The sequence below is a fragment of the Aquila chrysaetos genome, chromosome 8 (genome assembly GCF_900496995.4).
Source record: "Aquila chrysaetos chrysaetos chromosome 8, bAquChr1.4, whole genome shotgun sequence".
Classification (NCBI taxonomy): domain Eukaryota; kingdom Metazoa; phylum Chordata; class Aves; order Accipitriformes; family Accipitridae; genus Aquila; species Aquila chrysaetos.
Genome location: NC_044011.1, coordinates 44,875,115 through 44,888,452, shown reverse-complemented (window position 1 = coordinate 44,888,452; position 13,338 = coordinate 44,875,115). Strand labels below are relative to the sequence as shown.

Sequence of the window (13,338 nt, the reverse complement as noted above, 5' to 3'; positions counted from 1 at the left end):
GCTGAACTGTCCCAAATACCAGCGCGGAGCAGAGGACCTTCCACCTTCACTTCGCACCCCTGCCCCCAGCCAGAGACCTCCCCTGCGGGGCCACAGACCTTCATCCTGCCCCTTCGCTTAGAGCGGGACCCAGCACCATCGCAGGACCCAGCACCATCGCGGGGGAGCAGACTGGAGCATCCCTGGGGGGGGGGGGCTGCAAGTGTCCCACCCCCCCCACAAGAACACAAGTGAAGAGGGGGTGGGTGTCCCCCCCAACATCTCATACCGCCCCCCCCCCACCTCAAGCCCCACGGCGGTGCCTTGTCCCCCCGCCCCCCGCCAGCTCCGGGGAGGCGGCGGCGGCGGCGGCGGCCCCGGGCGGAGCTCGGTTCTCCCGGCCCCGCTCCGCTCCGTACCGGAGTGGCTGCGGCGGGGCCAAGCCGCGCCCCGTTACCCCCCCCCCCTCCCCGGCCTTAAACCCCCCCCCCCCCCCCCCCCGCCCCGGTCCCGCCGTATATAAACCCGATGCGCCCCATAAGGCAGGTAGCGGCGGGGCAGGCGGCTCGCACGGCCGCTCCGCTCCCCTCCAGCCCTCCGCCGAGTTTTGGGAAGAGGAGGAGGAGGAAGAGGGAGGGAGGGAGGGAGGAAGGAAGGGGGGGGGGCCGGGTCCTGCTTTCTCCCCCCCCCCCCCCCCTCCCGGCTCCCCCAAAGCCCGATGCCGCCGGCGTGAACCAGCCCCCCCCCCCCCCTCCCCCGGGCCCCGGGACGATGCTACCGCTGCTGCCGTTGCTGCTGCTGGGCTCCCCGGGGCTGAGCCTGCCCTCGGGGGGTCCCCCGGGGGACACCGAGGTGGTGACCCCCCTCCGCCTGGACCCCGACATCAACGGGCGCTCTTACTTCAGGCGAGGCTCCGCCGAACCCCCCCGGGGAGGGCAAGCGGTTGTTTTCCAGCTTTCGGCTTTCGGGGAGGATTTTTACCTCCATCTCTCCCCCGACGCCCATTTCATCGCTCCCGCTTTCGCCGCCCACTACCTGGGGGTCACCCCCGGCTCCGTCCGCCCCCTCCCCGGCCTCCGCCACTGCTTTTATTCGGGGGATGTCAACGCCGACCGGGAGTCTTTCGCCGCCCTCAGCCTTTGCGGGGGGCTCCGGGGGGCTTTCGGTTACCGTGGAGCCGAATATATCATCAGCCCGTTGGCGGGGGGGGCGGCCGGCGGAGCCCACCGTCTGCAGCGTCGCAACCCCGGTCGCCCCGTCGGGGCCGGAGCATCTCGTTGTGCCGTGGGCTCCGGGCTCACCCCCGGGGTCCTGCAGGCACTGGACAAGTATCGGGGGCGCGGGGGGGGGGAAAGGGGGTCGGGCGAAGCGTTTCGCCTCGGTCCCCCGTTACGTGGAGACCTTGGTGGTTGCCGACGAGTCGATGGTGAAGTTCCACGGGGACGACCTCCAGCATTACCTGCTCACCCTGATGGCCACGGCCGCCCGCCTCTACAAGCACCCCAGCATCCGTAATCCCATCCAGATCTCCGTGGTCAAGTTCCTCCTCATCGGGCAGGACGACAAGGGGCCCAAGGTCACCGGCAACGCCGCCCTCACCCTCCGCAACTTCTGCGCCTGGCAGAAGAAGTGGAACAAGGTCAGCGACAAGCACCCCGAGTACTGGGACACCGCCATCCTCTTCACCAAGCAGGTGGGTGCAGGGGGGGGGATGACCCGGAGGGCTGCCCCCCCCCCCCCCCAATTTCGAGGAGCCTTGCACCGTGCTAAGGTCTCCTGCCACCTGCCCCCCATCTCTGGCGCACGCTGGAGGAGGTCGTGCTCGTGGCCGACCCCCCTTTCCCAAGGGACCCTCCACCCTCAGATGCCGGGGACGCGGTGGGGGGGGAGCAGAGGTGCGGAGCAAGCCCGCTTGAGCCAGCCCTTGTTGTCCTCTGGGCTGGTTTTGGCCAGCAGCCCCGGAGAAAGCCCTGCCAGGGGGTAAGCGAGGCCGGGAGGTTGCAAAGGCATGTTGCCCCCACGGGCAGAAACCTGCCGCTCCATCCCCTGCCTGCTGGCAAAAGCCTCGGCAGCCGGTGCCCGCCGGCTCTGGCACACAGCGGCCACCACCCCGAAACGCGGGGTCCGAGCCCAGAAGAGGAGGAGCGTGGCCCCGTTTCCCCCCTCCCGGCTGGGAAGAATTCACTGTGCCACCTGCCAAGAAAAAAAAAAAAAAAACCCAAAAACCAAACCACCTCTCCCCGCTTCCTCTGACTCATGCGCGAGGTCCTCCTGAGAACCTGGACCTCTCCTCCCCGTGCTGGCTGCTCTGCGTGGACCCGGTTCAGGGCTGGAAGAAAAGCACCGGAGCTACAGCCAGCGCTTGCAGCCCTCGGAGGGGAAGAGGCGAAAGTCTCCTTCACCTCTGCCGTGGGGCTGGCCGCGTCCCCAGGGATGGAGCGGGGGGGGGGCTTTGTCGACCTAACCTTTTGCTCGCCTTTGGCAAGGGCTACGTGGGGTGCGGGGTGCTTGCCGCGCCAGGATGAGCTCTCCATCCTCCCGCCCTGATAAACTGGGTGACATGGAAGCAGTGACACCGCTCCCAGAGCCTCCTCCCCAAATGCTTCTCTTCCCTGGGGTCCTGTCTCAGGGTTGACGTCGGTGCGGTGCCCAGCTGGGGTGTTACGGCCCGCACCCCCAAATCGCTAATGGGAGGGGAGGAGGATGAGCCCAGTTGGAAGGGGACGGTCGTGTTTTACCCTGGCTGCAGCAGGCTTTGCCAGCAAGAAGCAACTTGCTTTTTCTCCTTCCCCCATCCCTGCCCAGATGTCTTTGGATTAGAGACAGGTTGGGAACTCCCCTCAACAGCAGGGAGACCATTCCCAAAACGTTTTTCCAGCTCAGGCACTCGTGGGTGGGAAGGATACAGCATCCAGCTCGGTTCAGCTGCCCCTAGCCTGGGGTCAGCGCGGGCTGATGATGGCCTGGAGCAGGAACGATGCTGTGCGGGACGTGCGAGACCTCATCCCACCCATCCTCCTCGTCCCCCCCGCCCCGGGCAGGGGCCGTGTCCTCCGGCCAGCTGTAAATCCTGCCGGAGCAGAGGCAGGGTTGAATCCCAGCCTGCTGCAGCAGCTCCTGCCTGCGCGGGGTAAGCTGCAAAGAGGAGGATGATGCCTGCTGACACCCCTGCGGGGATGAGGCAGCTCCATCTCTGGTGGAAACCTGGTGAGATCACCGGAGCCACACGTGGGACGGATTCGGTCCCAGCAATCCGAAAGCTGCGGATCACGGCCGGGCTGCATTTTTTACACATTGCTAAACCAGCCATTCCTGAAATCCCAAGGCGAGCTCGGTGCAAAGGCACACGATCGAGGAGACATCTGCCTTCCTTGAGTGCATCCATCTGTGGTCCCCTGACACCCCAAAGCTTATCTCCCTGCCAAAAAGCTGTTATATAAGCCCCCAACTTAAATTTCATCTCAAGCCCAGTTGATAGGCAGTTTCCAGTTGTGTCAACGAGTGGCTGATGAATGGGGCTGTCCCATCCCGCTCGGCTTTGCTCCCACCCGACGTCGGTCGTGCTGGACTGCGGATTTGCCTTTGGGGAGCTCAGTCCCGCTCAGCCGGTGGGTGCAGATCTGCAGATCAGCAACTTCACCTTCCTACCTGAGCCGGCGCTTGTTGGAGGGTCCTGCAGAGCATCCAGCCTTCGGCTGCGCTCCTGCCTCTTGGAAATAGCGTCGCGCACCAAGGCGAAGGGCTCGGCCGTGCTTCCCACCCATCCTGAACCTTGACGTCCCATCGGCAAAGCTTTGCTGAACATCTTTGGCCTGCTGTAAAACCGAAGGGACGTCGCACCAAGGAACACCTGGCTGCAGCCTAGCACGCGGCAGATGCTGCGGGGGAATTTGGGAACCCACCCTCTGTAGCTCAAAGCTCAGATTTTCGGGGTTGCTTTGGGCAGACGTGAGAAGCTTCCATGGCAGGGAGAGCGCTTATGACCTGGTCTCCGAGTAGGCGAATTAATGTGCCCAACTGACCCGCAGAACATCTCGAGAAGTTCGCGAGGGGATGAAGAAAAGCCTTGGAAGCGCCCTCAGATGAAGGTCAGGCTGGCAGGAGAGCCCTGGTGCCGCATTGAGCGGGTTGCTTGGAGCCCCTCGGGGCACTGGGCATCCTCCCTGTATTTGGGCTGGCAGCGGGCGATATCGATGACGGTGAGCACACCGTGCAAAGGCAGAGCTGGCCCGTCGCATGCCACTTTCGCACCTTAAACCTCTCGCATTTCTCTCTCCTCCTCTCCGAAGCTCCATCCTTGCATTGCCTCCCCTCCTGAGCAGGCTGGACCCCCGGCAAGGCTGGAGGAGGCGTTTTGGGGGGGGGGGTCAGGACCCCTCATTAGATCCCAGAGATTCTTCCCAGCCTTTCAAAGAGGGCTGCCCCTAGGAGGCTGTGGCTGGAGGGGGTGGGTTTAGGGAAAACCCCGTTAAGAGCCACTCGTTCATGTATCCCCGTCGCCGGCAGGCGAGGTTCAGAGCGAGAAGTGGGTCAGTGTGTCAGTGCAGGTGTTGGGCCGGGAGCCAAAATCTCGCCGCGCCAGCAAGGAAACGGCAACTCTTCAAAGAGCAGCGAGCGGCCGCCTCTTCCCCGTGATGCTGTGTCATTCCCCCCCTCCCCGTGTCCACTTTCACCCCCAAACCCCCAGCGCTGGGACTGCCACAGGGGAGAGCACGGGCGGGGGGTCTTGGGCAAGCTCCATCCCTGGGTTAGCTCAGCATGGGGATGGCACTGGCTCTTGGTGGCATTTTTGGGACAGGGGACCCAGCGTCCGGGCTTGCCAGCCCCATTTATTCACCCTACGCTCGCCGACGGTGGCCCCGCCACCGGGGATGCGGGGTTGCCGCCTGCATGTCCCTGCCAGCATCAATGCGCGGTGGGATCAGGGATGCAGCCGGGTCCCAGCCGACAAGGAAAACTGTTGCAGAGCAGAGACATGAACCCGGTTGTACGACGGGGTTTTCCACCGGCTGCGATAGCCGGCCCGGACCCAGGCGCTTCTCCGCCTCGCCTCTCCAGAGATCATGGTCTCGCCTGTGCCTCCAGACTTTGTAGCCACAGGTCTCCTGTTAAAGCCATCTCAGCCCTGGCCGGGGCTCTCTGAAGTCATCAGGACTGTTATTTACCCGCGGCTGAACCTGCCTGCACGGGAATGCCTTCAGCTTGGAAACCTCGCTGGAAATGTTGGCAGAGCCGCTCATGCGAGATTTCGAGCAACCCAGGCGCTTTGGCTGGGTGAGCGCTGAGCATGAATCACGCTTATTTATAGCATGGGAGCGCCCGACGAGTCCCTTACGTTTTCTTTTCATGTGGAAAGCTGCTCCCTGTCCCCTGCACGGCCTCCCCTGCAGCTCCCAGCCCGGCTGGGACAGCACCGAGGGATGGGGACGATGCTCCAGCCTTCCCAAGTCGCCGACAGACCCCAGCGTGGGAAGGGGGCATGCGAGGACAAGGCTATTGCCAGGCTGCAGCGGCGGTACCTCTTCGAACAGGGACTTTTTAGTCGCACAAGCACCTCTGGATCCCAAAGAAGGGCAGATCCAGCCATGACGAGATCCTTCCCGTCCTCTGTCCCGGCAGCATCTACGTGGGGTCTGGCCGTCCTCGATTTGGGGGTGGAAGGCTGGGCTGGTTCCTTCTTCAAGCAGCGGGGCTCGGTTGCTCCTTGAGGGATGGCTGCAAAGTGTCTCGGAGAGACAGGAGGGCTTCCCTTAGCCTTGGGAACCTCTGGACCTGGTCCAGGGGCTTCTTGTTCCTAGGAAGAAGTTGAGAAATGAGGCTGAGAAATGGGCCGGCTGTGAGCCCAAGGCCAGGTGTCGTCCCTTCCACCCGTCTGCGTCCGATCCTTGAGCTCGCGCTGAAGAAGGGAGCCAGACTGACTCTTCCATGCCAAAACCATCTCCACCCCGGCCGGAGGAGCCATTCGGGTGGGAAAAGCCGTTGCTGAAGGCACGGGAGGATGCTACACACAAAAAGCGTCCCCGGTGCCAGGGTTAAATGCAAACACGTCGTTGCAGCCTGGTCTGGGTCAGGGTGAGGTTTCCTGCCTCCGCAGCCTGGTGCGATCCCCATCCCTTTGGGCTGCCTCTCCTCCTCAAGCAGCCTGGGATCGGCTCCCCGTGGGATACCGGGGATGGGGTGGGGATGGGGAACCGTGATGCCCGTGCCGGCGCCGGGACTAACCCCTCGCCTCCGTGCCTCACAGGACCTGTGCGGTGCCACCACCTGCGACACGCTGGGGATGGCGGACGTGGGCACCATGTGCGACCCCAAGCGCAGCTGCTCCGTCATCGAGGACGATGGGCTGCCCTCGGCTTTCACCACCGCCCATGAGCTGGGTAAGGCCCCCCGCTCTCCTCTTCCCCTCGGGAGGAATGCCAGGAGCTGGTGAGGTTCAAAATAACCCTGATTTCAACCTCCGGAAGATCAGACAATAACCGGTATCCGGTGATGGGGAAACTCCACCTTGGGGCACGAGAACTCCCCGAGCCGGGTGGGAAAGAGCTGCTGAGAAAGCAAAAGGCTTTGCCGTTGCTGTTGCTACCTCAGCTGGGTTTCCAGGATTCGGGAGTCCTGAAATAACAGGCGGAGGGCACACCTACCTCCGGAGACACTTGTGGTGCTCGGCAGGAGGAGGAGGAGGGAGAGAGGCGAGCGCTGAAGTCTCCTTCTCTTTGCAATTTCCTTTGTCCTTCCTTTCCCATGTGCTTTCCACATGCACGAAGCAGCCGGGACCGAGTGCCAGAAAGCTCGCTGGCTCGGGGACGCTGCCGGCAGGGTGACTCACGTGTGCCGGTCCTGCGAGCTCCCGGTCCCTGCCTGCAGTCCGAGCCAGGGCGTGCACGAGCATCATCCTTCCCCGGGTGTCTCCTGGGCTACCCACAGCCTTTGCAATCCTTGCAAGGGTCTGCCTCACTCTGTGCCTCAGTTTCCCTCATTGCAAGAAGCTGTGGGGGCCCTCTTCTGCATGCCAAGTGGGGTTATTCATGCTTCCCCCCCCCCCCCCCTTTATCCCTCACTCAGGCCACGTCTTCAACATGCCCCACGACAACGTGAAGGCTTGCGAGGAGGTCTTTGGTCGGTTGAAGACCAACCACATGATGTCCCCCACTCTCATCCAGATCGACCGCGCCAACCCCTGGTCAGCCTGCAGCGCTGCCATCATCACTGACTTCCTCGACAGCGGCCACGGTGAGCCCTCCTGCATCCCTCGCCCTCTTACCTGTGTCCCTGTCCCGTGGGAGCAGGATCCGTCCCTGGGGCTGGTTACCGGGAGAGGCTAATGGGCTGTAGAGCAACTCTTCTACCCCCTCTGCAAACAAAGTTAGAAGGAAACGGGGAGTTCGGTGGTGTTTCTGCACCGGGCAAGCTTTCTTGGTGCCGGGGTGTCCCCAGCAGCGATGCTGTCCCTCCCCACGCTGGTCCATACAACCCCCCCAAGGACCCATCCCCACTCCCACAGGAGACTGCTTGCTGGACCAGCCTGCCAAACCCATTCCGCTGCCCGAAGACCTTCCGGGGACGAGTTACAGCCTGAACCAGCAGTGTGAGCTGGCTTTCGGGGTGGGCTCCAAGCCCTGCCCGTACATGCAGTACTGCGCCAAGCTCTGGTGCACGGGCAAAGCGCGCGGGCAGATCGTCTGCCAGACCCGTCACTTCCCTTGGGCGGACGGCACCGGCTGCGGCGAAGGGCGCTTCTGTCTGAAGGGTGCCTGCGTTGAGAGGCATAACATCAGTAAGTACAGGGTGAGTACCTGCGACGTGAACCCCCCCCCCCCAAAAAACATCCCGCGGGGGGGGTCACCTCGAGTTTTTGCGTGGGTGCTGGCTGGGCAGTCCCCTGCCTGCTGGTGCTGGGGACCCGGTGCGGGGGGGAACACCGATGTGCAAAGAGATGGAGGTCCCTTGGGTATTGCATATTTGTCCGAGAGGGATGCCGTTGCTCTGCTCCGGCCAGCCCTGGGCAGGTTTGGGGATGTTTTGCTTGCGAAGGGATGGGCTCCGAATCCAGAGACCCCCCCCCCCCCCGCCCCGTTTGGGATGGAGCCGGTGCCAAAGGGGGATGCAGCATCTCACCCCGCAGCATCCCCGCAGGTGGACGGCGGCTGGGCGAAGTGGGCACCCTACGGGCAGTGCTCGCGGACGTGCGGCGGTGGGGTGCAGCTGGCCAAGCGGGAGTGCACCGACCCGGTGCCTGCCAACGGGGGTTCCTACTGCGAGGGCATCCGTGTCAAGTACCGCTCCTGCAACCTGGACCCCTGCTCTGCTGCAGGTAAGGGGCCAGAGCTCAGCTTGCCGGTGGTTGTGTGTGCGTGGTCTGTATAACACCACCATAAAACCAGCGCCGGAGGTCTGGGCTAGTCCCCAATCCCATGCGCGTCCCCTTTTTTTCCAGTGCCAGGGAAAAGCTTCCGCGAGGAGCAGTGTGAAGCTTTCAATGGCTACAGCCACAGCACCAACCGCCTCACTGCCTCCATCTCCTGGGTCCCCAAATACTCCGGCGTCTCGCCCCGGGATAAATGCAAGCTCATCTGCCGGGCTAACGGCACGGGCTACTTCTACGTGTTGGCACCCAAGGTTGGTGAGAGACCCGCCGGGGTCAATGTCTTGGCTGTAGGATGACTCCAGCATGCCTGGAAATGAAAGGATTTTCCTTGTCTGGTGGGCAGCTTGGATTAGATGAGGTTGTAGAGGAGGAGAATCCACCAGGCTGGTATGAATCAGCCTGTATGCGTCTGGTTATTTATTTCAGGGCTGGAGTTGGTCCGCGGAGGGTTTGCAAAGGTGCCTCTGGGATAGGTGCCCATCGTTCTGAGATAGAGGATGATAATTACAGCGCCGGGGATGTGATGTGCGTGCCAGGCAGGGTGGGCGGCCAGATGTGGGACTGAGCAGGGTGGTGTTAGCTGTGTCCCCAGGGCAGCCCGTTCCCTTTGCACCGATGCAACAGAAAGGGCAGAAAATGATGCAGATGGAGAAAAAAAGGGATGTAGTCCCGCACAGCTCTTCTCAGAGACCCTAAAAAGCTTGACTGCAAAGCAGAGCACGAGCAAAGGGCAACACGGTGCCTGCTAGTGTCTCCTCAGGACTTATCTGCTGGATTCGGGTAGCCCCGGGTTGGAGGGCTGCAGCTGGGAGGGCTTTGTGGGGTGGTAGAGAGAAATGCGGCAGCTTGTTTTGCTCACCCTCACGCAGGTTGTGGACGGCACCCCTTGCTCCCCAGACTCCACCTCAGTCTGCGTCCAGGGTAAATGCATCAAAGCAGGCTGCGATGGGAAGCTGGGCTCCAAGAAGAAGTTTGACAAATGCAGCGTCTGCGGAGGAGACAACAAGAGCTGCAAGAAGGTCTCGGGCTTGTTCACCAAACCCATGTAAGTGTTAGGTGACCACATGCGCTTCCCCCTCTCCCAGCTCTGCTTTTTGGGGTGGATGCAGGAAGGTCATGGAGATGGTAATGGGGGCTAAGTCCATCCCGAGCAAACTCTCCCGGTGCTAGCGGAGACGTGGGCTAGCTCTGAAGGAGAAGCAGGGCACGTTTAATGCGCTGTGGGCTTCTGCTGATGGAATTAGCTCCAGTACGTCCGTACTGTTGAGCCAGAGGAGCCGAAGCATCTTCCCGTATCGGGGTGACCTCAGCCTAGATGAAAGTCAGCGCAGGGAGGAGATTCAAAATGATCTTCGCGGGAAGGAGGAGATAACTGTAGGGGTGGGAAGATCTCAGGGCTGTAGCTGCAGAGCTTCAGGCTGAGGCCACGTCGTAGCAGGACGTCCCCCTGCCTGATGGCCTGCCCTGCCTGCTCGTCTCTTCCAGGCACGGCTACAACTTCGTGGTGGTCATCCCCGCGGGCGCCTCCAACATCGACATCAGGCAGCGGGGTTACAAAGGGCTGATCAGCGACGACAACTACCTGGCGCTGAAGAACGGGCAGGGCAAGTACCTGCTGAACGGCCACTTCATCGTCTCCGCCGTGGAGAGGGACCTGATGGTGAAGGGCAGCGTCCTGCGGTACAGCGGCACCGGCACCGCCGTCGAGAGCCTCCAAGCCTTCAAGCCCATCCAGGAACCCCTGACCTTGGAGGTGCTCTCCGTGGGGAAGATGACCCCTCCTCGGGTACGCTACTCCTTCTACCTCCCCAAGGAGAGTAAGGAGGACAAGTCCTCCTACAAGAAGGAGGGCAAGACCTCACCGGACCTCAACAACAGCGTCCTCAGCCTGTCCAACCGCTTGGACGGTGGGAGACCAAGCTACAAGCGTCCCTCCTACAAGTGGGCGGCGGGCGGCTGGGAGGCTTGCTCCGTCACCTGCGGCGACGGGTTGCAGAAGCGTTCGGTGGCTTGCCGCGACTCCTACGGCCAACCGGCCGCCGAGTGCGACGCGGCACAGCGACCGGCCGATGTCCGGCTGTGCGGGGAGCCCTGCCCAGCGTGGGAAGCTGGACCTTGGTCTCCTTGCTCCAAGAGCTGCGGTCGGGGTTTCAAGAGACGGGCGCTGAAATGCTCGGTCCCGACCGGGCGCCTGCTGCCCCGGGAGAGTTGCAATTTTCGGAGGAAGCCACAGGAGCTGGATTTTTGCACCTTGAGGCCCTGCTGAGCGGGTCAAGGGGTGTCTGCGAGGAAGGGCATGGTGTTCCTCTGGCTGGATGCAGCCGAGCAGCAGCCAGGGGTTGGGAGAGGGGGAGATGTCCATAGCACATAGCAAACGGGGTGGGGGGGGGGGGGGGGAAAGGGAAAAAAAGGGACCTGGGTGTGGGAAGAGAGCACGCATACCCCACGCGCCCAGGAGAGAGGGCTTTAACCGACCAGGTCGCTCAGAGACAGAGCAGGAACGAACATCTACCTCGAAGCTGCCGAACGATGCGGAAACCCACCGGCGGAGGCTGGGAGTCAGGGGGGACGGATGGAAACAAGAAGGATCGCTGCCCAGGATGGATCTGAGTTCAGGCAGGGAGATGCCTCTAAATTGCACTGTCGAAGACTCCCCCATCTTCCCAGGGCCAAGCCTACCTCCCCCCTCTCCGGACTCCCCCGACACTCGTGCTAAACGGGACCAAAAGGATTTACCAATGCAATGATGGCAAATTATACTGTCCAACCACCGGTGTGACGAGGTGCTGGGACTGATGCCTCCAGGGCTCGCTGGTGATGACTTTGCAGCCTGGGTGGTCCGGAGAGCCCCAGCAGCATCCCCGGGCCACGCTGGAAGGTGGTGGCTTTATTTTCATTTTCTCCTCATGTTTATGACCTGACCAGTGTAGATTTTATGGTGCTTAACTCTGTATTTTTTTTTAACCTCCTTCCTCCTGCCCCGATGGATGTAAACCTTGCGTAGCAGGGATGGTGTTATTCCCGGTGGGCTCTCTCACCTGGCTGAGGTTTTCCTATGGTGCTTCGGGATGGGGCTGTGCGAGCATCCAGTGTGTAGCTGGATGCTCCTTTACACCCCGGTCCAGGGCAGGTTGTAAAATGCCCGCCTGAAGTTTTTCAGGGATCACTTATGGACCTGAGATTTGAGCTGTCATTCCAAAAAAAGCAACAAGCAACTGTACTGTAGTACCATGGCACGGTGCCATACGCGGTCAGACGCAGTCCTGCGAGTTGCCGGTACTTGACTCCACTCTGGAAACGGTGCTCGCTGCTCAATGGGACCAGTATGCTGTACCCAGACATCCCACCGCCCTCTGCCCTCCAACCTTTGGGCCAGGTTGGGCTATTTTTCCTCTGCGTTAAGCCTCCCTGAGATATCATGAGCTGAACTCTAGCAGAGCTGGGGCGACTTCCCCGCCGTCGCTTTTGAGCTGCGGGAGTGGAAGATAAATTTGGGTCTAGGGCTTTCCTGGGGGTAAGGGGCTCAGCGGGGTTCAGGCGTGCGGGGAAAGAGGAGGCATTGAACATCTTGCTGCTGCGGAGCATCTACAACCAGTTTCCCCCTCCAGTGTTTTGTGCAAGGTTTTATTCTGTACCTCTGATGGTTATGTAGCATCGTGCCCGTTGTGGTCGGAGGCTGTCTTACCTCATGCACCGCCCTCTTCCCAACGACCATTTAACGCATCATTTAGGTGTCTTGCTCAGACCATTTCACTTTTTGCTTTTCCACTGATGAAGGTGCCTCTTAATTGGTTAGCTGTGACTGTGGGCAAGCCAGAGTCTCTGGGTCGAGCTATGCAGTTATTGGGATCAGCAGAAAGGGACTACAGAGATGATACACAGGTCATGGGTAGGCAGAAGATGCTGTCTCAGCAGCTAGAGGCTTGGAGCCTACCTTGCTGGCTTGGTCCCATGCAGGTATAGCGTGGAATCTTCTTGTGCCCTTTGGTCTGCTCTGAAAGGTCTCCAGCTGTGGGCAAGGTGAGAAAGATCACAAGAAACAGGACAGCGGTAGCACAGGGGTTTCCTCGCTAGACCGTTCCACCAGCTTAGCAAACCCCTCGTGACAATGTTTGCAGACCCATCCTCCCAGGATTTATGTATTGCCTTTTTGACCGCAATAACATTTTGGGTCTCCACGCTGCTTGATAGAGCCGGGAGCAGATGTTGTGGTTGCTCTGCACAACAGGGGGATGGGATTTAATGTTCTAGGAAATCCCTTCTTGGTCTCCATTCCCATGAACGTATCATCTAGTTTCGGAGGGTTTTCCTGCGTCGCTGAGCTTGCCGTGCTTTTCTTTGGGGACAGAGCTCCGAGGAGCTGCCTTTTTGTGTCTTGCCATCCAACAGATGGTTTCCAAGCCACAGAGGAATTGTCACCCTTGTTCACGGGGAGGGGAAGGATGGGGCAGGAGGGATTTCTTGTGTGCGGTTCTTTTGCCGAGTGTGCAGCAAAAGGACGGAGATGCCGATCGTACTGGCTGCTTTGTGTATACCATGTATACTAAACATCAATCTCTGCTGTTTGTGCGTCAATAGCAAACCTGAAATAAAACTGTATTTAAAGTTACACCTGGATCCCCGGGGGACGCGGTCGTGCCCATGTCATTTAGTTGGTAGCTGCAGAGCATTTCTTATTGCGATCCCGGCCTCTTTGAAGCCTCAACTCATTAACTGCAGAAAAAAACCCCCAACCTTTGAATGCCTAACAGGTTTATTCTGACTTGCTTCTGCTACAGGATTTGTTATTGGCAAAAAAAAAAAAAAACCCAAACCCCAGCCTGAAGGAGCCCAGCGGTGGATTAGTCCCTGCAAGCCCCGGGGCTCACCTGCACCGGGACGTTAAATGCATGAGGCTGGTTTGCTTTGGCCTGAAATCAGGATGCTTTTTTGTCAGGATAACAGCAATATAGAGTTAAACGGATTAATGTAAACTGGAACAGCACTCTCATATC

General features: G+C 60.7%; 1 protein-coding gene across 1 annotated transcript; it reads left to right on the top strand.

Moving 5' to 3' along the window:
- The first annotated feature begins 540 nt into the window (after positions 1 to 540).
- ADAMTS15 (ADAM metallopeptidase with thrombospondin type 1 motif 15) lies at positions 541 to 12,953 on the top strand. Its single transcript, XM_030023356.2, is given in 9 exon segments — positions 541 to 1,328; positions 1,330 to 1,672; positions 6,224 to 6,356; positions 7,042 to 7,209; positions 7,481 to 7,764; positions 8,113 to 8,290; positions 8,414 to 8,595; positions 9,214 to 9,389; positions 9,830 to 12,953. Coding segments are annotated over 9 exon segments (2,823 nt in total). The 5' UTR covers positions 541 to 750; the 3' UTR covers positions 10,611 to 12,953.
- The last annotated feature ends 385 nt before the right edge of the window (positions 12,954 to 13,338 follow it).